This window comes from Girardinichthys multiradiatus, chromosome 11 (assembly GCF_021462225.1).
Source record: "Girardinichthys multiradiatus isolate DD_20200921_A chromosome 11, DD_fGirMul_XY1, whole genome shotgun sequence".
NCBI lineage: Eukaryota > Metazoa > Chordata > Actinopteri > Cyprinodontiformes > Goodeidae > Girardinichthys > Girardinichthys multiradiatus.
Window position 1 is genome coordinate 18405680 of NC_061804.1, and position 23007 is coordinate 18428686.

The window sequence follows — 23007 nt, forward strand, 5'->3', positions numbered from 1 at the left end:
TGAATCCATCCATGAATCCATCCATCCATCCATCCATCCATGAATCCATCCATGAATCCATCCATGAATCCATCCATGAATCCATCCATCCATCCATCCATCCATCCATCCATCCATCCATCCATCCATTCATTCATTCATCCATCCATCCACGAATCCATGAATCCATCCATGAATCCATCCATCCATGAATCCATCCATCCATCCATCCATCCATCCATCCATCCATCCATCCATCCATCCATGAATCCATGAATCCATCCATGAATCCATCCATGAATCCATGAATCCATCCATGAATCCATCCATGAATCCATGAATCCATCCATGAATCCATCCATGAATCCATCCATCCATCCATCCATCCATCCATCCATCCATCCATCCATCCATCCATCATCTATATTCCCCGGGGCTGGTATGGATCTCCAGCTGTCATTGGGTGAGAGGCAGGGTTCATCCATTTCAGCTATTTCATCACACAATCATGCACACACACACTCATACCCAAGGGAAATTTAGAGAGACCAGTTAACCTGACAGGCATGTTATTTGGAGTGTGGGGAGGAGCCCACACATGCACTGGGATGCAAACTCCATGCAGAAAGACCCCAGGCTGGGATTTGAACGTAGGACTTTCTTGCTGCAAAACAGCAATGCTAGTGCACCCCAGTTTGGACTGCTATTTTCCTGAATAAAATTATCAGTTGAAAGCTGTTTTTTCTATATTTAATAAGTTTATGATCTCATCTGACGATGCAAAACTTTTCTTGGCGCTCAATAGTTAAGTTAGCACATGACTTTTGCCATTGGATGACCTTAGTTATTACAGGGATGTCTGTTTTTAAGTGTGGGTGTATCTTTCTCCTTGCCCTAATTTTTATAACAAAATGCATTTTTCTAATAATTTGCAAACTATTTAAGCAGTCTGGTAGGCAATGTTCCAGTGAAAACATATCAGTGCCTCTTTCTGTTTCTAACATTCTGGAAAAATATACCCTAGTTTTTAAATAGGTGACTTGCTTTGAAAAAGTCAGTAAAAGGTGAAATAAAAATGTCAGAAGTTACAGGTCTACAGCAGAAAGCTGCATTTTATTTTCACTTTGAAACGAAGATATTTAAAGACATCTTTTCACAGTATGTGGTGCACCTTGTTAAACTTACATATTTGTTGCTGTTGTTTACATATATTAACAAATTGCACATGATGCCAGGAGAATATCTGATTAAGTGATAGAGCTCTACACAATGCAGCAATATGTGAAATGCAACATTTGATACACACACATAATACATTTTACTTCACCAAGTAAAATTAAAGTTCTCGACACAATCCTTTCTTTTTTATCTGTGTTGTTACATTTCTTTAAACTGCTGATTTGCAAGATAACACTAGGTTCTGTCATACAAGGTGTTACTTTTTTCAAGGTAGCAATGTTTATATTTTCATTGTTTGTTGCGTGTCTGTACAACAAACTGTATTAGCTTGGCCATACCTGCAAACACTGCAGACAAAACAGTGCGGGTGGTACGTCCTCCCCATGGCAGAGACCACCTCTCCAGTGATGTACTGGTCGCAGCTGTCGCACTGGGTCCCGTAGAGCCGCTGGTAGTCCTCCGTGCAGATGTACTCGCCAGAGTGGTGAAAGAAACCCGCCTGCACCAAGTCACAGCCGCACACTAACCATACAGAAGAACAGAGTTCAGTGGTTTGTTTTATGTTCCAGAAAGGTTGATGGACAAAAAAACAGAAAACAATACACCTTTTGAATAGATTAAGGCATGAAATATATAAGAGGACTCATCCAACTGGTGAGGTGTGATTAAAAACCTGCATATGTCGACCTTCTGTGGCAGTAACATTTATGTAAAGTATTTGACCTAAAAACTTTAGTTTTGTGCTAGATTAACAATAATCTTGATCTGATTGTGTTCTGTCTTTCATGGTGATCCTCTAGTCCCATCCATCTGATCTAAAATTATACAATCCTCTCTGGCTGTCATAAGAAAATGTGAAGTGTAAAACATTTTGTACACCTTAGATGGTGAGGTAGTCATCCATCGTGTAATATGGTTTAGAAAACTGCTGACTGGTCCAATGTGCAGCATTAGTTTATCAACAGGCACAAATGACAAAAACTCCAAAAGATCTCCACTTTCCAGCATTTTGTGTAAAGTGTGATCACCCTAACAGCCAATTTGTGTTTACAAAAAATACATACATTTATATGCATTAACGTAGGCATTAACATAGGCAGTTTCAGAAGAAAGTGCATGCTCTGTGTTTAGTGTTTATTGACAGCATGATGTATGGCTTTTATTTAGCAAATTCAGGGTCCCTCAGCCAAATGATTGTTTCTGGTCCAGTTGTGCCAACATTGGGAATTCCTCTGGTCTGCTGGATGGTTAAGCAGTTTAAATTGATCTGAAACCAATATGTGGTCAAGTTAGAATGAGCTTAGCCTCTTACCTTATATTAGCTGTAGTTTTTGGAAATTACATATTCAAAGTATTTATATCAGTTGAACTTTTTCACATCCTGTCATATTATAAGCCACAAAATCCAATGTATTTTGTTGGGATTGGATGTGAGAGAAAAAACAAGTATTTCATTATGCCATGCATCTGCACTCATCTCAGGTCTGTACCAGCTTTACACATCTAAACGTTTAAAGTTTTTCTCCTCTTTCTTTGGAAAATAAAAGAAACTTAAGACTCAATATAGTGCATCTATGAACAGCAATTTCCAAGTCTTGGCACTGATTCCTAATTGGATTTAAGTTAGAACATCAACATACTTTGATCTAAATCCTTCCACTATAGCTATGGGTGCATTTGATAAAGGTACTACAGCCCTTATATGATTGAAAGAACTTCAGAACCATTTTCAACTAATTTATAGCCTCCAACAGGTTGCTATCAGCACCTGCCTGTATTTTGCTCCAGTCATCAGCTTTGACCAGCTTTCCTGTACCTACTGAAGAAAAGCCTCTCCACAGCATAATAAAACCCAGGTAGGTGGGATGCTGGAAAACTTGGTAAGTTTTCTGTCAGACACGATGTTTCAGATGTAGCCTGAAGAGATCAATTTTGGTCTCATCTAACAAGAGGATCTTTATGGTAGCTATTTCCCCTACAAGGACTATGGTAAACTAAAAACGGAACTTATTATGAGTCTCTTTAGACAACTGGTTTCTTCTTGCCACTCTTTTATAAAGGCCAGATTTGTGGTGAATGATAGCTATTATATGAACATATACTACCACCTAAGCTGGAAATCTCAGTTTCCCCATCCAGAGTTACTATGACCCTCTTGGTTTCTTCTCTGATTAATTCTCTCTTTTCTTGGTCTGTCATTTCAGATGTCTTAGTAGGTTTACAGTTGTGCTACACTCTTTCCATTTTTGGATGATGGATTGAACAGCACTTACTAATTGGGTGACTTCAAAATGCAGTTGGTTGCAGTGAAATTTTGGAGTATCAGAATACATTGGTCTCAAAAGAAATGGATTCCACTGTTTTCAGATTTTTATTTGTGAATGGTTTTGTATAAATTTCTTTCCACTTCACAGTTATGCTCTACTTGGTTGGTCCATCTCATAAAATTCCAATAAAAAGCAATAAAAAAAGTTAGTGCTTGGAACGTAATAATATCCGTTAAGTGTATGCATATTTTTGTAATACACTGTATGAGTTTTTGTTTTGTTTTGTATGTTGCATGTGCATATTTATTGAAAGTAATTATGTTGATAAATAATAAAATCCGTATCATTGGTTTCCCCTTGAGCTTTGCAGAAGTCAGCACACCATTTATCTGTCAAAGTAAAATAATCAGCACCATACAGGCACAGGAAATGAGGCCTATACATCAGTATAAACAGCAGGACGATGATACAACCTGAATTAAACTATAGGTTAGACATCAGAAAGGCGGTCAAGGAATCAAGATGTCTGGCAGTGAATTGAGTGTCCTATCTGTAATTAAGGTAATGGCTCTAAACCCAGTGGGCTGAATGGATCTGAGCTGATCCAAGGCAAAGTGTTAAGAGGCTGAGATGGAGGATGAGACTGCAAGAGAAATATTGCACATTAAAGCCGAGTGGATTCAGTGTAGCTTTAGACAAGCCTGGAGTCAAATAAATTAGGGAATATTTATTCAACAGAAAGAGTTTCACAACCCTAGTAAAAACATTTGATCTCTTTGTAAGGTTATTTTTGTAAATAGCTAAACATTGTATATTTACCAGTTGCAAATGTATCCCCCTGTCCATAAACTGCTTATTTTTATTGGCAAGAATACAGTAACGGTAAACAGTGCAATAAAATCTGTATAGTCACAGCATGGCAACTTTACTTGAATAAATGTTGCAATTCACATGCTTAATGCATAAAAGGAATTAGACTATATGCCAAGTGGGATATAAAACCAATTATTGTATGAATAAGAGCACAGAGTGACTACAAAGCGCATCTAAATAATGTAAAATAAACTTACTTAAAGCAATGAACGCAGGCTGAGAAACAGAAAACTCTTTATATTCCCATGTACAGCATTTCCCACATTTTCTGAAGGATTGTTCCTCCTACAAATCAAAGTCCTAACTGAAAAAACATCGGATACAATTTCATAAAGCTTGGTAGCACATATGCTAAAGATAACAGTGTTAACCCCTTGTGGACAACCTTGCTCTTAATGCAGCCGAAGTGGTTTAGCCCACCAACCCTGATTGATGCCTATTCCATATATACCAAGGATTTTATTTGAAACACTTTGACACCACCTAGCAGTTGGATGTTACGCCAGTTTATGCCTCATTTCACACATACTAAAGGCCTGATCTTCAAAGACCCCAATTGGTGGGTGCTAATTTACATGTACTATAAATAAATTGCACGTGCAATAAGTGGGCGTGTTGCATGTTATTTTCAAATATTGTGTGTGCAATGGATAACAGGTGCAATCCAGGTGCAGACCGCCCTATTTAAATGCGGAAATTGCGTGTGCTACTGGCTGGAACAAGAGGAAAAGCAAACAGATCCTCTGCTGTGTTGCTATAAATATGCAGGGATTGCTATGGTTCATCATTATAAATGATTCAGTTGCTGATTTTTTTCCTTCCGTTCCGTTCGGCCCTTGCTTTTCTGGACTGTTACAGTTAGTTAACTTTTGTTGTGCTACTCACAGCAGGTTTGTCATCTGCCCTGACGAGATTATTTCTCTTATCTTGCTCGAAGTAACTTGCAACAAATTGGCCAATCAATATTAACAATATAAAAGACAAATATGTCTGTTAATTGTCTCCCTTGATCTTTTAATTTATTTCAGAGACTCACCGGGTTCTGTTGTTTTTTTGAGAGTATATGTTTGAAGAGTTCGGAGTTTATCATAAACAGCCACAATGTTTAAGACTGAACATAATATTAGCAACATAAAAATAGATTGTTGTAGGAGTTGGCAATCTGTATGTTACAGCTTTGCTAATTTTAAAACATAGTCAACAAAATCATAATCAAACTGCTCCAGCTCCAATTGCCCTCCAATGACATAGTGTTACCATCAAGAATACAATGTGTTTGTTTAGTGACTAGATTAAAGGATACAATGTCTTTGTCATCACATGGAAAAGCTGCCTTAAAATGGTGCTTTTTCACCTGCTAAGAAGTGATTTTAGCATCTAGTTTGCAAATGAAGGAGTTATAATGTCTTTAGTTCTTTCCTATTAATTATATTATCAACATCAAGGCACAGTGGGTCTTTTGCATGATGTGCAATTATAGGCTGTGCACGCTTGATCAGTTATGTACGCATTTTGCCATGATCAGGTTTGTGCGCGTTCAGCAGATGATCACTGACAGCGATATAACGCTGGAATGATGTTGGATGAAGTGTTGTTAGTTTTACCATAGGAGAAATATCATGGCTTTTGTTTGTGATTGGCTCCAAATCAGAGCTTAGATAATCCTACATAGAATCCTCTATTCTTATCTATTGTTACTATTTTTATTTTTGACATCCCAAATCTGTTGGCACATGTACAGAAGATTCTCTCTCCCTGTCATTTGTCATTCTATCTATGCCTCCTTCTGGCCAAAGTGACAGCACACATTTTTGCATCTCATTTGGTACATACATTTCACATGCATAAATTGTGCCCGCAAACAGTTTCAGGCTTTGAAAATTGCATTGCGGTTGGTAAGGGATGACATTTGCATATCCTCCTTCCATGAATTTGCGCGTTTGGGTTATTACCATATTTTTTGCATATTCATGAAGGCAGACACGCTAAAAAGTTTGCGCCCACAGTTCTGCTGATTTTGCACACGCAATCCGATTACCACCTCATTTGTGGATCAGCTTTGCTAACGCAAAGAGGTTTGCGTGCGGTTTTGCACATGCAAATCTTTTGAAGATCAGGCCCTAAATGTATAAATTTCTTCTTAATTGAAAATCTTCAAAACAGCAGAAATACATACAAAAACTGATGGGAAACAAAATACTGTGTAACTGTTTTTGGGAAGTAATTGTTTTTAAAGTCACCAGTTGCCTCTCCTCCACCACAAAGCTTGCCATCATGTCAATATTTGCCTTATATATCTATAAAGGTGAACAGATCCTGACCATTGGCTGACATTTAAGTCGACGGATGAGGTAACTATGTTGTATTGCTTCTAAATGTTGTATTGCTTCTAAAGAAGAGTAAAGATTAACCATCTGAGAATCCGCTACAGGTGCTCCCAAGTGGATAATTATAAGTAGAATGAATCAGACAGCAAGTGAAGCCATGACTTTTACTTTCAAACATCCAGCATCCCGAGTTGAGTGAAGCATCTAGAAAGCGAACTGGAAGATTAAGAAGTGTTACTGTTGGATCATTAATGCACTGTTTGTTGTAGTTGCACTGAATCTGTTACAGTGGCACACACAAGGCATATGTGGCATTTGAGAACTACAGCTCTTATTTAGCTGAATTTTTAACATGTTTAAAACATCTGTACCAGTCTGTCTTATCTAGTGATCAAACTGCGTCTGCTACACAATCAAATGTGTTCTAAGGCAAAGCCAAATTTTTAATTTCTGATTTGACCCTTTCCTCCAATGCAAAGAAATATTTCCATTTACACACTGCACGCAAAATAAAATTAGGTTTTCAATAGTATGATTGGGGCAAAAGCCACGAAACCTTGAAACTCTTTTGTTTCGATCTTGGTAGTGTTCTATTATTTGCATCTTTGAGTGTCAGCCCTAACGTGTGCCTGTGACATCAGAGACCTGGAGGCACGATATATATATTTTTAAGCATATTTTAAAAATTTTATAAAAAATTAATTTTTATTATCTTTTAGTTTCTGATTTTCTTTCTTATAATTATTTAACTACAGCTCTTTATGACTATTTGTTTTAAGTTTATCACATTGGTTTACATTAGGATTACTCCAAAAAGAGCTCAAAGTCTGGAAAGGTCTTTTTCATTAAGTTAAATGACAATTAAAAAAATTATAATTTTATGTGAACTTCTTCTTACTTAAAAATATGAGTCATTTATTTAAAACTTTGTTTTGTAATTTTACTGTTATGGTGCATTCATTTTGCGTTTGTGCAATTTTACCTAAAATAAACTCTTTAATCCCTCTCTATGCTTCATAATTTTTATAAGATGTTTTTTTCATAGGCAATAAAATCTAGGACAACAAAACAAAGTACGTCTGCTTCCAGACAACTTTGAAATGCCTGTCTGACCTTTATTTGCTTGCTTGGGACTAAAGCTCTCCTGAGAAGAACTCAAGCTGCTGAACCAATGTTTCATGCTCTTGTGTGCAAAACAATTTTTACACTGTATCACCACCAGACTCATGTGACATGTAGAAAATAAGTCAAACATCTCCAACTTTAGTGGATTTTAATGTATGTTTATGTGAGTCTTTATTTGACCTGATTAAAACAAATCTACACATAATTACTATTTCTTCATGCTGCTGACTTTAAACACACACTTGAGAATTTAATTTCTCATCCAACTCAAAGCTTTCACACATTCATCACTGTCTAAGTGAAAAACGATTAAGATGTAGAGGAAAGCAGGAAATATGAGGGAGCTGTTGAGACTTGGCCTCTCTGGAGGCTTCTCCGGTATTTTTGGTTTCAGATTCTTAGCCAGAATTGCCCTCACACACTAAAATCATTGCACAAATGTCCCTCTGTCAACTAAGGAAACCATTTCTCAAACGGTTTTCTAACATATTAGAAGTTCAGAATTTTTTTTTACTCTGAACCTCAACATTTTCATTTAATATTGTCTTGTTAGTATTCACCAACAAACATCAGATATATTCTCAGTTATAAGGGTTTATGTATTTAAAAGGGTCTAAAATAAAAAAAATCTTTAATCTAAAACAAAATATGTATATTCTTGCAGCTATTATTGGATTTAAGAGGTCAAGTCGCAGCTTGGCACTGCAAATCAAAGCAATCAATTCATTGATCATAAGCAGGTTTCATTAGCTCTATAATAGCAGGAGATTGGGCAGTTTGCTGGTCTGGAGCGGACATGTGAGTGTTAATGCAATGCCCCAGAGGAAACAACAACCAAGACTTTATAGAAGCTGTTCTAACTGTCCACCATTCTCTAAAGGATATAAGGTCATTTTCAAACTATTTACAGTCAATCATTCTACATTGTGATAGATTATGCATTTTTTGTCTGAGCAGCACAGTCTTCACAGAATATGCTACTCAGAGAAGAAACTGTAAGACTTCAGAAGCCTTTGTTGTAAGGTTCATGACCGTACAGTTAGAAAACTGAACAGAACAAGTATGACTTTATAGGATGGATTGCCATGAGAATGCATCTCTCTCTCTGTTAGGAAGACTGTAGCATGCTTAGGTTTGCAATGTTGGATCTTAATGAACAACACTGCAAAAAGAAGAAACAAGGGCTAGACACCAAAACATTTAGTTAGCAATTTATTGAAAACTGCATGGAAACCCTAGATGTTTATCACCTCATGAAAGGTTTAAGACTATAACCCTAAAAACTGAAGTCTACACTTACATCTGGCTTTCATGTTCCTGTCCTACTATCATGACCTCCTGATGCAAAAGCAAAATGGTTTTCTGTTATTAAACGTGGTACGATTGTGCAGATGCACAAGTAGGATTTGAATTTCTTTGTGATGATGGTGAGGGTAATAGGACAAAAACGTCAACTGGTAAACCCAAAGAAATTTCACCAAAGGTGACCGAGAAGATCCAACAGGCGGTCTGTGGAGACACATGCTAATTCTTGATGATAATTAATGCTCACTCAAGTCAAATAACAATAAGATGCTATCTGCAAGAGAGGAGCTTTAAAAAAGTATATTTAAATGCCATGTCTCATCCCAGGTCACAGACTCTCTGTCAGGATCTGGAGTTTTGTGTGTGTGCTTTTTTGTTTGTTCACTGTGTTCACTTCTCAGATGGTGCTGGAGTTCTCAGGTGTGCTGGGTGACAGGTGTAACTAATCTGCTGATTGCTTGGAGGTGTACTTAAGCAGGAGGCTGCCAGCACTTCAGGGCCAGAGTGTTTGCCTTCAGTGGTACAAGCTCAAGCTACAATTAATCCTTGCTTTGTTCTTTGCTCTAAGTAACATTCGTATGTGCTCCTTCACAGGCTGTTTATCTGAATCTTTGGATAACCCTTGCTGATGCCTCACTTCGCTCTCTGCATCGTTTTGCTTATTTGGATTACCGACTTTTGGAGAAAGGATTCCTGTTGTCGTAGGTTAAGATCCCAAATTCCTGTTTCCTTCATCTTTTCAAAGACCAGCTGGCAGCTTCTTGTTTCACTGTCATCCGAACCAAGGCATAAGTGTAACCTGTTCACCCTCCAACGCAAGTACTACCTTCCTGAACTCCTCACTGTCCTTCACAAGTCTCTCAAGCAGTTTCAGAGAACACTCAGACTCCAAAACTCCCCCCCCCCCCCAGCAGTTAGATTACTCCAACATAGTAAGCCTTTCCTTAAGTTACAGTCACCACGTTAAGTGTAGTGTTTTGATTTATTTGCCCTAGGTTTACTACAGCATTTTTGATTCACCTGCTTCTTCCTCTTCTTCCTGTATAGTTGGCGATCTACCTGTTCCAGAACAGTTCTCATTTATCCTTGTTAAAGAAAATAAACCTTCATAACCAAGTCTCCTCTTCTGAGTGTTTCTCTGCATGTGGATCAGGACTATCACGAACAAAATGACACTCTCCTCTTTGGATTTTGCATAGGAGCTCCAAACATGGGACATTGAAAGGTGGAAAAACGTTTTATTCTGGGTCTTTCAACGGTTAACAACACTGAAGGTCACAACGCCTACTGACAGAGGACCTCTTACATGATAATAACATCCCTCTTTTGGACCATTCTGCATGTTCCTCATATCTAAATCCCACTCAAAATATTTGTGGATGCATGGGAAAGGAGGGGGAGATGTCATTTTCAGACCATGGATATCTTTCGTGAAGCCACCTTAACCCCTTGGGTAATAGACTTGGTTATAGGAACATTTACACTAAGCATGTCATACCAAATTTTTGAAGTAATCAACAAGAGCAATGGAGCTCACTGCTCAGACTTTTGTTTTGACAATTTTACTTCTGTTTTGGTGTTTTGTGCTACGGCCTTAAAATTTTGATCAGCTCATAAACAGCCTATTCAAGTTTAAATGCAGTTTTCAGTAAATTGCCCCTTTTTATTTTTTGTTACCTCTTGAAAAAGGCGAACAGTCCCAAAAGAAAGTGGAAATTATCTCATTTGATTAAAAATATGATTAAATGCATTTAAAGCAGAACTTTCACAGAAGTGGAAAATGTCATTGCAAAAAAGGCCTGGAATATAAACGATAATGTCCCTGCCTGCTACCATCTAATACTCCTTCTAAGTCACATGACATATTACTTTTTCATGAACAGTCAGAACAAATCTTCCTGCTGCTACTAGAACTTGCTGACTGAGGCTCAACATTCAAATAGGTCAAAGGCCTGTTGGATGTTTCTTTGTGAGACCTGTCAAGTAAGACCTCAGGACCATGTGCCTTCTGCTGACCCCATCTGTTGTCCTAGACTTAAGGTTCTCTACATGTAGACAAGATCATCTGAGCATCATACAATTACTTTTTTATGTATCTCACTGGAATCTGGCTGTTACTAGTAAATGTCAGTCAGTCATTTTCTACTGCTTATTCCATAGTGGGTCACGGGGTAGCTGGTGCCTATCTCCAGCAGTCTATGGGCGAGAGGCGGGGTACACCCTGGACAGGTTGCCAGTCCATTGCAGGGCAACACACAAACAACCATGCACACACTCATTCATACACCTAAAGGCAATTTAGAGTTACCAATTAACCAAACAGGCATGTCTTTGGGAGGAAGCCAGAGTACCTGGTGAGAACCCACACATGCACAGGGAGAACATGCAAACTCTATGCAGAAAGACCCCAGGCCAGGAATTGAACCCAGGACCTTCATGCTGCAAGGCAACAGTGCTACCAACTGCACCACCATGCAGCCCCTAGTAAATGTCATTAATGGCAAATTAAGAGAATCTGGATAACTGACCCTCCAATACGGAATAGCAAAGCCAATAAAAGACCTGAGCCTGGACTGTACCTGGCCTCAACAGTGTCACTATTCAGGATTGCCAGATTCCAGTAACTCTGCTATCTGCTTGGACTATGTCAGTGACCCAAGAATTTGAGAATATATCATTAGAGGATTGTATTTTTCCCTGTGTTCCCCTCACTTATGTTTTAAAAGGTAGAATTTTTTTACCATTTCCTGTCATTTTTCTCACTAATGTTCTCACTTTAGGTGTAATTTACCAAAAGCAGCAAAACATCTAAATACTTCAATATTTGTTACCAGTAAAGATTAGCCTGTTTGATCTAAGTGCTTTAGTTAAAGAGATGCAAAACTGATTTTGAAGACAGCAAATCAATTGTATTGGTTTGCTGCCAAAACCAATTGACTGATGCTGTAAAAGAAAACCAGCCCTTACATAAGGAAGTGGTATCACTTAAAAGAGATAAAAGAAAATACATTGGAACCTTTCCTACTTGGCTGCAAAAATGATAAATCTTGATGAAATGTGATTTATGAAACCCTGCGTATATTGGCTAATCCAAGCATAAAAACATTCAGGTGTTAAAAAATCTCGCGGGTAAAAACATACACAAACACTGAGCCATTATGCATAAGGAGAGGCAGCGCACAAGAACCTAAATCTTTTTAAACCCGCTGGCAAGTAAGCCTACTACGAAGAATACTTGAATCCAAAGTTCACTACAATCTGATGTTAGTGTACCTGTTAATCAAAAGACAACCAAAATTTAAGCAAGTTCTGCATCCAGCGTTCATGCTAAATTGAAATTAAGATGAACAGGAATGATCTTTCTTATTTCATCTAAGAGGTAGTGTGGGAAATATAGTTTAGAATGAAACAATCTAAATACTGTTTATTTCATGGTGTTTTGCTTTTGGTGTTTTCTTGTAAGCTAATGCAAACATGCCTCTAAGCCTTGAGGCTAGTTTGTTTGTTCTGAGTTGTGATCAGGGGTGAAAGTAGTTTTAAATTTTTGCCAGTACTGCCCACAGTGTTACTCTCATCTGTGGCCCACTCAAGATCTCTCTCTCTCAGCAAACTCCAAACTTAGTCTTTTTTTTTTTTTTCTCATTTTCTACCACTTATTCCATAGTGGGTCATGGGGGAGCTGGTGTCTATATCCAGCAGTTTATGGGCAAGAGGCAGGGTACACCCTGGACAGGTTGCCAGTCCATCACAGGGCAACACACAAACAACCATGCACCTAAGGGCAATTTAGAGAGACCAATTAACCTAACAGGCATGTCTTCAGACTGTGGGAGGAAGCCAGAGTACCCAGTGAGAACCCACACATGCACAGGGAGAACATGCAAACTCCATGCAGAAAGACCCCAGGGTGGGAATTGAACCCAGGACCTTCTTGCTGCAAGGCAACAGTGCTACCAACTGTGCCACCGTGCAGCCCAGTCCAAACTCAAACTAATTAAAAACGTATCAATATTTTACTTCAATATAGGCTGTCTGTATAAGGCAGAAATTAGAATCACTTGACAATGTAGTTACAGTTGTTAAAAAACTCCCATGTATAAAACAACGATAAACCATTTTCTGATGCATAACTTTTCATCTTCAGTTTCCGTCTTTTCTTTTGAACAAAGAAGTTATTGTTCTCTGCATTGTGGTCAAGTTTTGATTTCATTTAAATAAAAAATTTGACAGTTCGGTTGTTTTCGCAGTTTTTATTTAAAAGTCTGTAGATGGTAAGTGATTTATTGTTCGTCCTGTCCTAATGCAAGCGGCAGTTTTTTATGTCTGTGCACCACCTGTGTAAAATCATCCCAGTCCATTAAATCGAAAGCACCGATGTCCTTGGCAACCGTTCTGTTTTGGTGGTAAGCGCGCATGAGCTCTCGTGTAGTGTATGTGAAATCTCTGGTCGTAAACAGTGTTTCGAGCAGTGTTGCCAGGTGTACAATAATTATCGTATTTGTATGATAATTTTGCTCTCTGTACGATGTACGATCAATATTACTAAAAAAGGCCAAATGTATAATAATTTGACCATTCCGTGAATGTGTGGTTGTAATCAGCCTATCGCCAAAGTCTGTCGGAGTTTTTTTGGGAACCTTGGAGGCATCTGTGTCCGGATTCGGAAACAAATGCTGGAAATTCCAGCCAATCGTGCTTTTCTAAATGACATGAATGCGTTGGCCTCAGAACAACAGCCATGATTGGCTGAATAGTCCACTGCGCCCGCCCATGATTGAGAAAAAGAAAAGAAGAAGAAGCAGAGCCCGGCACTGTGGGGCTGCAAATGTTGATAAATCCATTCCGTACTGACGCCACAAAGCTGCGAGTGCCTGTTAGACGCTATTCAACACATTAACAGACTTGTTATTTTGGTTATGACGAGTGTACGATAATTTCCCTCAAAATACGATAATTTTATGTCTCTAGTATGATAATCCTACATTTCTCACCTGGCAACACTGGTTTCGAGCTGTACTGTGTTGTTGTAATTCAGCAAAATTACATTAACCACAACTAGTTACTGGTTGCACGGTGGCACAGTTGGTAGCACTGTTGCCTTGCAGCAAGAAGGTCCTGGGTTTGATTCCTGGCCTGGGGTCTTTCTGCATGGAGTTTGCATGTTCTCCCTGTGCATGTGTGGGTTCTCACCAGGTACTCTGGCTTCCTCCCACAGTCCAAAGACATGCCTGTTAGGTTAATTGGTAACTCTAAATTGCCCTTAGGTGTATGAATGAGTGTGTGCATGGTTGTTTGTGTGTTGCCCTGTGATGGACTGGCAACCTGTCCAGGGTGTAGGTACCCTGCCTCTTGCCCATAGACTGCTGGAGATAGGCACCAGCTCCCCTGTGACCCACTATGGAATAAGCAGTAGAAAATGACTGACTGACAACTAGTTACTCTCCCTTTGCTTTTAACTGGGGTATTTAGCAGCGAGCAGACAGACATTAAACATAGCGGTGCTCATTTTAAAGGCTGGCCATTCACAACAGCCTCGGGCTCCGAGGGGATAGAAGCCAAGGAAGAGCTTTGAGGCTCCAGTATAGCAGAACAGTTCAGAAACTATTTGAAAAAAGCTACGTTCCTACCCTCACCTATGGTCATGAACTTTGGGTCATGACCGAAAGAACAAGATCCCAGATACAAGCGGCGGAAATGAGCTTCCTCCGTAGGGTGGCCGGGCACTCCCTTAGAGATAGGGCGAGGAGCTCGGCCATCCGGGAGGGGCTCGGAGTAGAGCCGCTACTCCTCCACATCGAGAGGAGCCAGTAGAGGTGGCTCGGGCATCTATACCGGATACCTCCTGGACGCCTTCCTCGGGAGGTGTTCCAGGCACGTCCCACCGAGAGGAGGCCCAGGGGACAGCCCAGGACACGCTGGAGGGACTATGTCTCTCGGCTGGCCTGGGAACGCCTTGGGCTCCCCCCGGAGGAGCTGGAGGAGGTGTCTGGAGAGAGGGACGTCTGGGCGTCTCTGCTGAGTCTGCTGCCCCGCGACCCGGTCCCGGATAAAGCGGAAGATGACGAGTACGAGTACGAGTACGAGGAAAAAAGCTATATTTATAAACAGATTAAGTTGTGTTTTAGACTGCCAATTGATAGGGGATCTGATCTTCTTTGTGTGCTCGTGGGTTTTTGCAGCTGTAACTGGTTCTGGATGACGGCTTCATAGCAGACAGCCGTTCTTCCCTCTTCCCGGTACTGTGTACCGGTGCAGAATCTTTTAGTGGTATGCAGTACCGGACCGTACCAGTTCACTTTCACCCCTGGTTGTGATGTAAAGTTAAGATCAAGACGATGTTTATAAACACTAACGGTCCAGCAATGTGACTTTGCTCCTTTTTATCTGTGATTTACCTTAATCCCTTGAACTAACCTGCTAAAAGTAGGTTCGAATATTGTTTAAAACATTCTAAATGTTGTCTTCACTTGCGGCTAACAAGCTAACAGCTCTGCCTTTACCACACGGTAGACAGCTTTGTTTACAATAGACCTAGTTTCCTTCACTTAGTAGCTGGTAGTTTTGAGTTGAATTGTTTCAAGCCGAAAAAAGAGGGTTTTTTAAATTAAATATTTTATCTTGGAGTTGAATTGTTTTTGTTAATATCTTTTTTTATTTCTGAAGAGAAACTGTTGTGAATTTATTCCATATGTGTGCACAGTTTGCTGTTTTGAGAATGCCAGTGCTCGAATAACTCTTTCATCATTTGTTCTAATATCACCGCCATACTGGGCTGGTATTTACAGGACAATACTTGACAAACCAAAGGTTGTTCAATTAAATGTTAAATAACTTAAGCATATTATTTCTAAACACTCTTGTTTTAAGGAACAACAATGCATGACAATCTGTATGGCTTAAAAACCACTTATGAAAAACTTATGTCATACCAAAATGGGTCAGATTTCGGGCAAACTTTTGTAAGATGAATAACAAGCATCCGATGTTACTGTTTTCTTGAGAAGTCAAAACATTCACAGCTCAAACACTTGGATAGGAATATGTCTTCTCAATGGTCTTAAAACAGTATACAGAACTTTATACTATAAACGGACTCCATTCACAGTAGAAATCTGAGTACTTTTATCTATGATGGCTGATGTACATAACTATTTTCACATACTTAGGCAGAACTGTTTCAGACACAAAGATGAGGTACAAGTGGAAAATAAAAGATAAGAAAAGGAGGATGTGAGTCAGGGAGAGATAAGATTGGTTAAAAGGCACCAATGTGATATGAAAGGGAAGCAGACAGCAAAGTAGCAAAGATCAGACAGAAGGACCCAAGAGAGGTATCAAAGAGATTATTGATCTGTTCATCTAACACACATCTGCCTTCCTGTCACTCTCTTTCCTCCTTTACTAGCATCATCAACACAGAGAGGATTAAGTTTATGACCACCACTCAATTTGCGTTACCTGTCATAAAAGTGGTACTGTTTGGATTTCACTGAATATACAGAACAGTACCTTGTAAAAGTATTGATACTACTTAAACCTTTTCACGTTTTGTTACAACTGCAAATTTAAATATCCCATTGGTCATTAGGCAGGAGGAGGGGTATACCCTGGTCAGATTGCTAGTCCATCACAGGGCAACACAGAGATGCAAAGGAGACACAACCATGCATGCACACAGTCATTCCTAAGTGCAGCTTTATGAGAACAATAAACCTAACAGCCCTTTTTTGAACAATGGGAGGAAGCCAGAGTACCCAGAAAATCTGTGATTGCATAGGGAGAACATACAAACTCCACGCAGGAAGACCAGAGGCTGATATCCAAGCCCAGGTCCTTCTTGCTGCGAGACAACAGTGCTGCTGTGCACAGCCAAGTCATTAGTGTGAGCTCCCACGGAAAGCTAATTTCTGTGTATACAAACTGAAGGTATTCAGAGTGCTGTTTTTTGCATGTGGGATTCTGACTAGTCATAACAACTCCACAGATCTCCACTTTAAAACAATCTGAAGTACCCCATAAAAGTTATCTTTTAATTTCGCCAACAGGTTTCTTCTGACTGGAAGTAATGTTTAGTGTTTCTGTTGGGCCCACAAAGAGCTCCGACTTGAATCTGATAAAAAATATGTGGAGGGAGAAAATAAAACCTCTGCAGTGTCAGCAGTTGTCAGGACCACTTGAGTCGGTTTCTTTAATGTAGCTGTCCAATAAACAGTTCAATCACAAGAAAAACAACTAAAAAAACATCTGCAATTCCACTTTAACACCATTTTCTGCCTCTGTTTGCAAAATAGTTCAAAATATAATTATGTTGTTTACCACAAAAAGAAAACAAAACTGCATTGTGACTGATATCCAAAGCGAAGGCTCAGGATGTGACAAGAAAACAGGGAGAATAGGGAACGAAGACAGAGGAAAACATAATGAGCAGCAGAGGAACAGAAACAGAGATGTCTGTGTAATGATCATTTCATCCTTGTCCATTTCATCAGTTGACACCCACTCAGCCAACTCCATTAGCCTGGTGTTATTAAGCTTACTCTGCAAGATCAAGTGTTCATTAAGAGAAATACCCTAACATCAAAGAAGGCCACTTCCATCAATAAATCTACTCTGTTTCCTATCACAAGGAATGAGTGCATCATTTGAGCAAAAAGTCAATTAGACGAGTCAACTCAACAAACAACCATAAAAATCATTTTCAGCTCAGACTATTTTTTAAAAACCCCACAGAGCAGCGCTGCTTGAGATGAAATCTGGTGTTTTATGTAAAAATAGAAACTCGCCCCTCTTTGGTGCTTTGTAACAGAGAGCAGTGAGGCGATGCTCACTGCAGATCAAACGGAGTGTGTTGTCTTGCAACATGCTTTGGGACTGCGAAGGTCCCAGCCTTTAAAAAGAAGGTTAGCTGGTTGGAGTCTGACTACATGGTGAAAACCTGCTGGCTGCACTGCAAACCTAGCTGCTGACTCCAGACCTCGTTTACTGTGTTTTGTCCCATTTGTTTATCTCAACCAAAGGAAAAACAGACAAATATAAAAGACAATTATATTCATAAATTGCATTTCTTGTAGAGGTTATAAATCTGTGTCATACACTGCTCAAAAAAATAAAGGGAACATTTAAACAACACAATATAACTCCAAGTAAATCAAACTTCTGTGAAATCAAACTGTCCACTTAGGAAGCAACACTGATTGACAATCAATTTCACATGCTGTTGTGTAAATGCAATAGATAACAGGGGGAAATCTTTGGCGATTAGCAAGACACACTCAATAAAGGAGTGGTTCTGCAGGTGGGGACCATAGACCACTTCTCAGTCCCTATGCTTTCTGGTTGATGTTTTGGTCACTTTTGAATGTTGGTGGTGCTTTCACACTCGTGATAGCATGAGACAGACTCTACAACCCACACAAGTGGCTCAGGTAGTGCAGCTCATCCAGGATGGCACATCAATGCGAGCTGTGGCAATAAAGTTTGCTGTGTCTGTCAGCGTAGTGTCCAGAGCCTGGAGGCGCTACCAGGAGACAGGCCAGTACACCAGGAGACGTGGAGGAGGCCGTAGGAGGGCAAACAACCCAGCGGCAGGACCGCTACCTTTGTGCAAGAAGAAATAGGAAGAACATTGGCAGAGCCCTGCAAAAATGACCTCCAGCAGGCCACAAATGTGCATGTGTCTGCACAAACAGTTAGAAACCGACTCCATGAGGATGGTATGAGGGCCCGACGTCCACAAATGGGGGTTGTGCTCACAGCCCAACACCGTGCAGGACGCTTGGCATTTGCCAGAGAACACCAGGATTGGCAAATTCGCCACTGGCGCCCTGTGCTCTTCACAGATGAAAGCAGGTTCACACTGAGCACATGTGACAGACGTGACAGAGTCTAGAAACACTGTGGAGAGCTATCTGCTGCCTGCAACATCCTTCAGCATGACCGGTTTGGCAGTGGGTCTGTAATGGTGTGGGGTGGCATTTCTTTGGAGGGCCGCACGACCCTCCATGTGCTCGCCAGAGGTAGCCTGACTGCCATTAGGTACCGAGATGAGATCCTCAGACCCCTTGTGAAACCATATGCTGGTGCGGTTGGCCCTGGGTTCCTCCTAATGCAGGACAATGTTAGACCTCATGTGGCTGGAGTCCGTCAGCAGTTCCTGCAAGATGAAGACAGTGAAGCTATGGACCGGCCCGCCCGTTCCCCAGACCTGAATCTGATTGAGCACATCTGGGACACCATGTCTCGCTCCATCCACCAACATCACGTTGCACCACAGACTGTCCAGGAGTTGCCGGATGCTTTAGTCCAGGTCTGGGAGGAGATCCCTCAGGAGACCATCCGCCGTCTCATCAGGAGCATGCCCAGGCGTTGTAGGGAGGTCATACAGACACATGGAGGCCACACACAATACTGAGCCTCATTTTGACTTGTTTTAAGGACATTACATCAAAGTTGGATCAGCCTGTAGTGTGTTTTTCCACTTTAATTTTGTACGTGACTCCAAATCCAGGCCTCCATTGGTTAATAAATTAGATTTCCATTGATGATTTTTGTGTGATTTTGTTGTCAGCACATTTAACTTTGTACAGAACAAAGTATTCAATGAGAATATTTCATTCATTCAGATCTAGAATTTGTTATTTGAGTGTTCCCTTTATTTTTTTGAGCAGTGTATTTATATTTACAGTATTATAGGCAGTTTATGGTTATAATGGCTAATATGAGCCTTTTGGAAACCTTTACAGTCACTTGCAATATATAACATTGTTGTGGGTAACTGCAATGACAATAAAATATTCTTATCTTAACTAAAGAGTTCATACTTTTCACATTTTGTCCAGTACAACCACAAGCTTCAATGTATTTTACTGGGATTTCATATGATAGACAATTTAGTGCACAACTGTGAAGTGGAAAAAATTATGCATTTAAAAAAAAGAAAATCTGAAAAGTGTGGTGTGCACATGTACTTAGCCCAGCTGAGTCAATATTTTGTAGAAACACGAGTATATTGTGGTATGTGCAGCTTTGCACAACTATAGATTAAACTTTTCTTCACATTATTGTTTGCAAAAATAATTCACCCTCAGGTAAATTAAATTAAATAAAGACTTGCAGCACAGCTTCCTTAAACCGCCACCTTAACGTGGTTTGAGTGCTCAAATGATCCTAGAGGCTATGTTGTCTGGGGCTTAAATGCCCCTGGTAGGGTCTCCCATGGCAAACTGGCTCTAGGTGACGGGTCAGGCAAAGAGCGGTTCAAGAATCCTTCATGAGCACTAATATATCGAGGCACGTGACGTCGCCCAGTACGGCGGAACCGGGGTCCAACCCTGGAGCCAGGCCTGGGGTCGGGACTCGCCGGAGAGCGCCTGGTGGCCGGGTTGCTCCTCGCAGGACGCGAGGCCATCCCCCAGTGGGCCCACCACCTGCAGGGGGAACCGTGAGGGACCGGTGCAAAGAGGATTGGGTGGCGGACGAAGGTAGAGACCTCAGTGGCCCGATCCCCGGATGCTTCGGCTGGATCTCGCTGGGGGGGAAGGAGCCTGAGCTTGTGCGGGAGGTCGAGAGATATCGACTAGAAATAGTCGGGTTCACCTCAACGCACAGCGTGGGCTCTGGAACCCATCTCCTTGAGAGGGGTTGGACTCTCTTCTACTCTGGAGTGGCCCATGGGGAGCGGCGGCGGGCTGGTGTGGGTTTGCTTGTTGCCCCCCAGCTCAGCCATCTCTTGTTGGGGTTTACCCCAGTGGATGAGAGGGTCGCATCCCTGCGCCTTCGGGTTGGGGAGAGGTCTCTGACTGTCGTTTCGGCCTACGGGCCGAGCAGTAGTGCGGAGTACCCGGCCTTCTTGGTGTCCCTGTCGGGGGTGCTGGATAGTGCCCCTCCCGGGGACTCCATTATTCTGCTAGGGGACTTCAATGCCCACGTGGGAAATGACAGTGACACCTGGAGAGGCGTGATCGGGAGGAATGGCCTGCCCGATTTGAATCCGAGTGGTGTTTTGTTATTGGACTTCTGTGCTAGTCACGGATTGTCCATAATGAACACCATGTTCAAACATAAGGGTGTCCATCAGTGCACTTGGCACCAGGACACCCTAGGCAGGAGGTCAATGATCAACTTTGTTGTCGTAACATCAGACCTTCGGCCGCATGTTTTGGACACTCGGGTGAAGAGAGGGGCTGAACTGTCCACTGATCACCACCTGGTGGTGAGTTGGATTCGCTGGAGGAGGAGAAAGCTGGACAGACTTGGCAGGCCCAAGCGCATAGTTAGGGTCTGCTGGGAACGCCTGGCAGAGCCCTCGGCCAGGGATGTATTCAACTCCCACCTCCGAGAGAGCTTTGACCAGATCCCGGGGGATGTTGGAGACATAGAGTCCGAGTGGACCATGTTCTCCGTATCTATTGTCGATGCTGCTGCCCGTAGCTGCGGCCGTAAGGTCTGCGGTGCCTGTTGCGGCGGCAATCCCCGTACCCGGTGGTGGACACCGGCAGAAAGGGATGCTGTCAAGCTGAAGAAGGAGTCCTATCGGCTGTGGTTGGCTTGTGGGACTCCTGAGGCAGCTGACGGGTACCGTGAGGCCAAGCGTGCTGCGGCCCGGGATGTGGCAGAGGCAGAGGCAAAAACTCGGGCCTGGGAGGAGTTCGGTGAGGCCATGGAGAAGGACTACCGGTTGGCCTCGAAGCGATTCTGGCTAACCGTCTGGCGCCTCAGGAGGGGGAAGCAGTGCTTCCCCAACACTGTTTATAATGGGGATGGGAGGCTGCTGACCTCGACTGAGGATATTGTCGGGCGGTGGAAGGAGTACTTCGGGGATCTCCTCAATCCTGTTCACATGTGTTTTGTGGACCTGGAGAAAGCATTCGACTGTGTCCCTCGTGATGCCCTGTGGGGTGTGCCCTGAGTACCTCAAGTCTCTGGATGTTGTAGGGCTGTCATGGTTGACACATCTCTTCAACATTGCGTGGCGGTCGGGGACAGTGCCTCTGGACTGGCAGACTGGGGTGGTGGTCCCCCGACCGGAGGGTGTGTTCCAACTACAGGGGGATCACACTCCTCAGCCTCCCTGGTAAGGCCTACGCCAGGGTATTGGAGAGGAGAGTCCGACCGATAGTCGAACCTCGGCTTCAGGAGGAGCAGTGTGGTTTTCGTCCCGGCCGAGGAACACTGGACCAGCTCTATACCCTCTACAGGGTGCTCGAGGGTTCATGGGAGTTTGCCCAACCGGTTCACATGTGTTTTGTGGACCTGGAGAAGGCATTCGACTGTGTCCCTTGTGATGCCCTGTGGGGTGTGCTCCAGGAGTATGGAATCGGGGCCCCTTTATTAGGGACCATCCGGTCCCTTTACGAGCAGAGCAGGAGTTTGGTCCGCATTGCCGGCATTAAGTCGGACCTGTTCCCGGTGCATGTTGGACTCCGGCAGGGCTGCCCTTTGTCACCAGTCCTGTTCATAATTTTTATGGACAGGATTTCTAGACGCAGCCAAGGGCCGGAGTGAGTCTGGTTTGGGGACCGGTGGATTTCGTCTCGTCTTTTTGCAGATTATGTGGTCCTGCTGGCTCCCTCTAACCAAGACCTACACCATGCGCTGTGGCGGTTCGCAGTGTGAAGCGGCTGGGATGAAGATCAGCTCCTCCAAGTCAGAGGCCATCGTTCTCGACCGGAAGAGGGTGGCTTGTCCTTTTCAGGTTGGAGGGGAGTTTCTGCCTCAAGTGGAGGAGTTCAGGTATCTCGGGGTCTTGTTCACGAGTGAGGGAAGAATGGAGCAGGAGATTGACAGACGGATCGGTGCAGCTGCCGCAGTAATGGGGGCACTGTGCCGGTCCATTGTGGTGAAGAGAGAGCTGAGCCGAATAGCGGAGCTCTCCATTTACCGGTCGGTCTACGTTCCTACCCTGACCAATGGCCATGAACTTTGGGTCATGACCGAAAGAACGAGATCCCGGA

The 23007-nt window shown here is 42.1% G+C and overlaps 1 protein-coding gene across 7 annotated transcripts in view; it reads right to left on the reverse strand.

The window, feature by feature from the left end:
- The window catches only part of LOC124876658 (actin-binding LIM protein 3-like), an 87897-nt gene that overhangs the window by 59417 nt on the left and 5473 nt on the right, over positions 1-23007 (reverse strand). For all 7 annotated transcript variants that reach the window (XR_007040348.1, XM_047379604.1, XM_047379605.1 and 4 more), the window contains exon 3: positions 1497-1680. Coding sequence is in view for 6 of the 7 variants with exons in the window: in XM_047379604.1 (XP_047235560.1) it covers positions 1497-1680 (184 nt within the window). In the remaining variant the exon portion in view is untranslated. The remainder of the gene's footprint in view (positions 1-1496; positions 1681-23007) is intronic.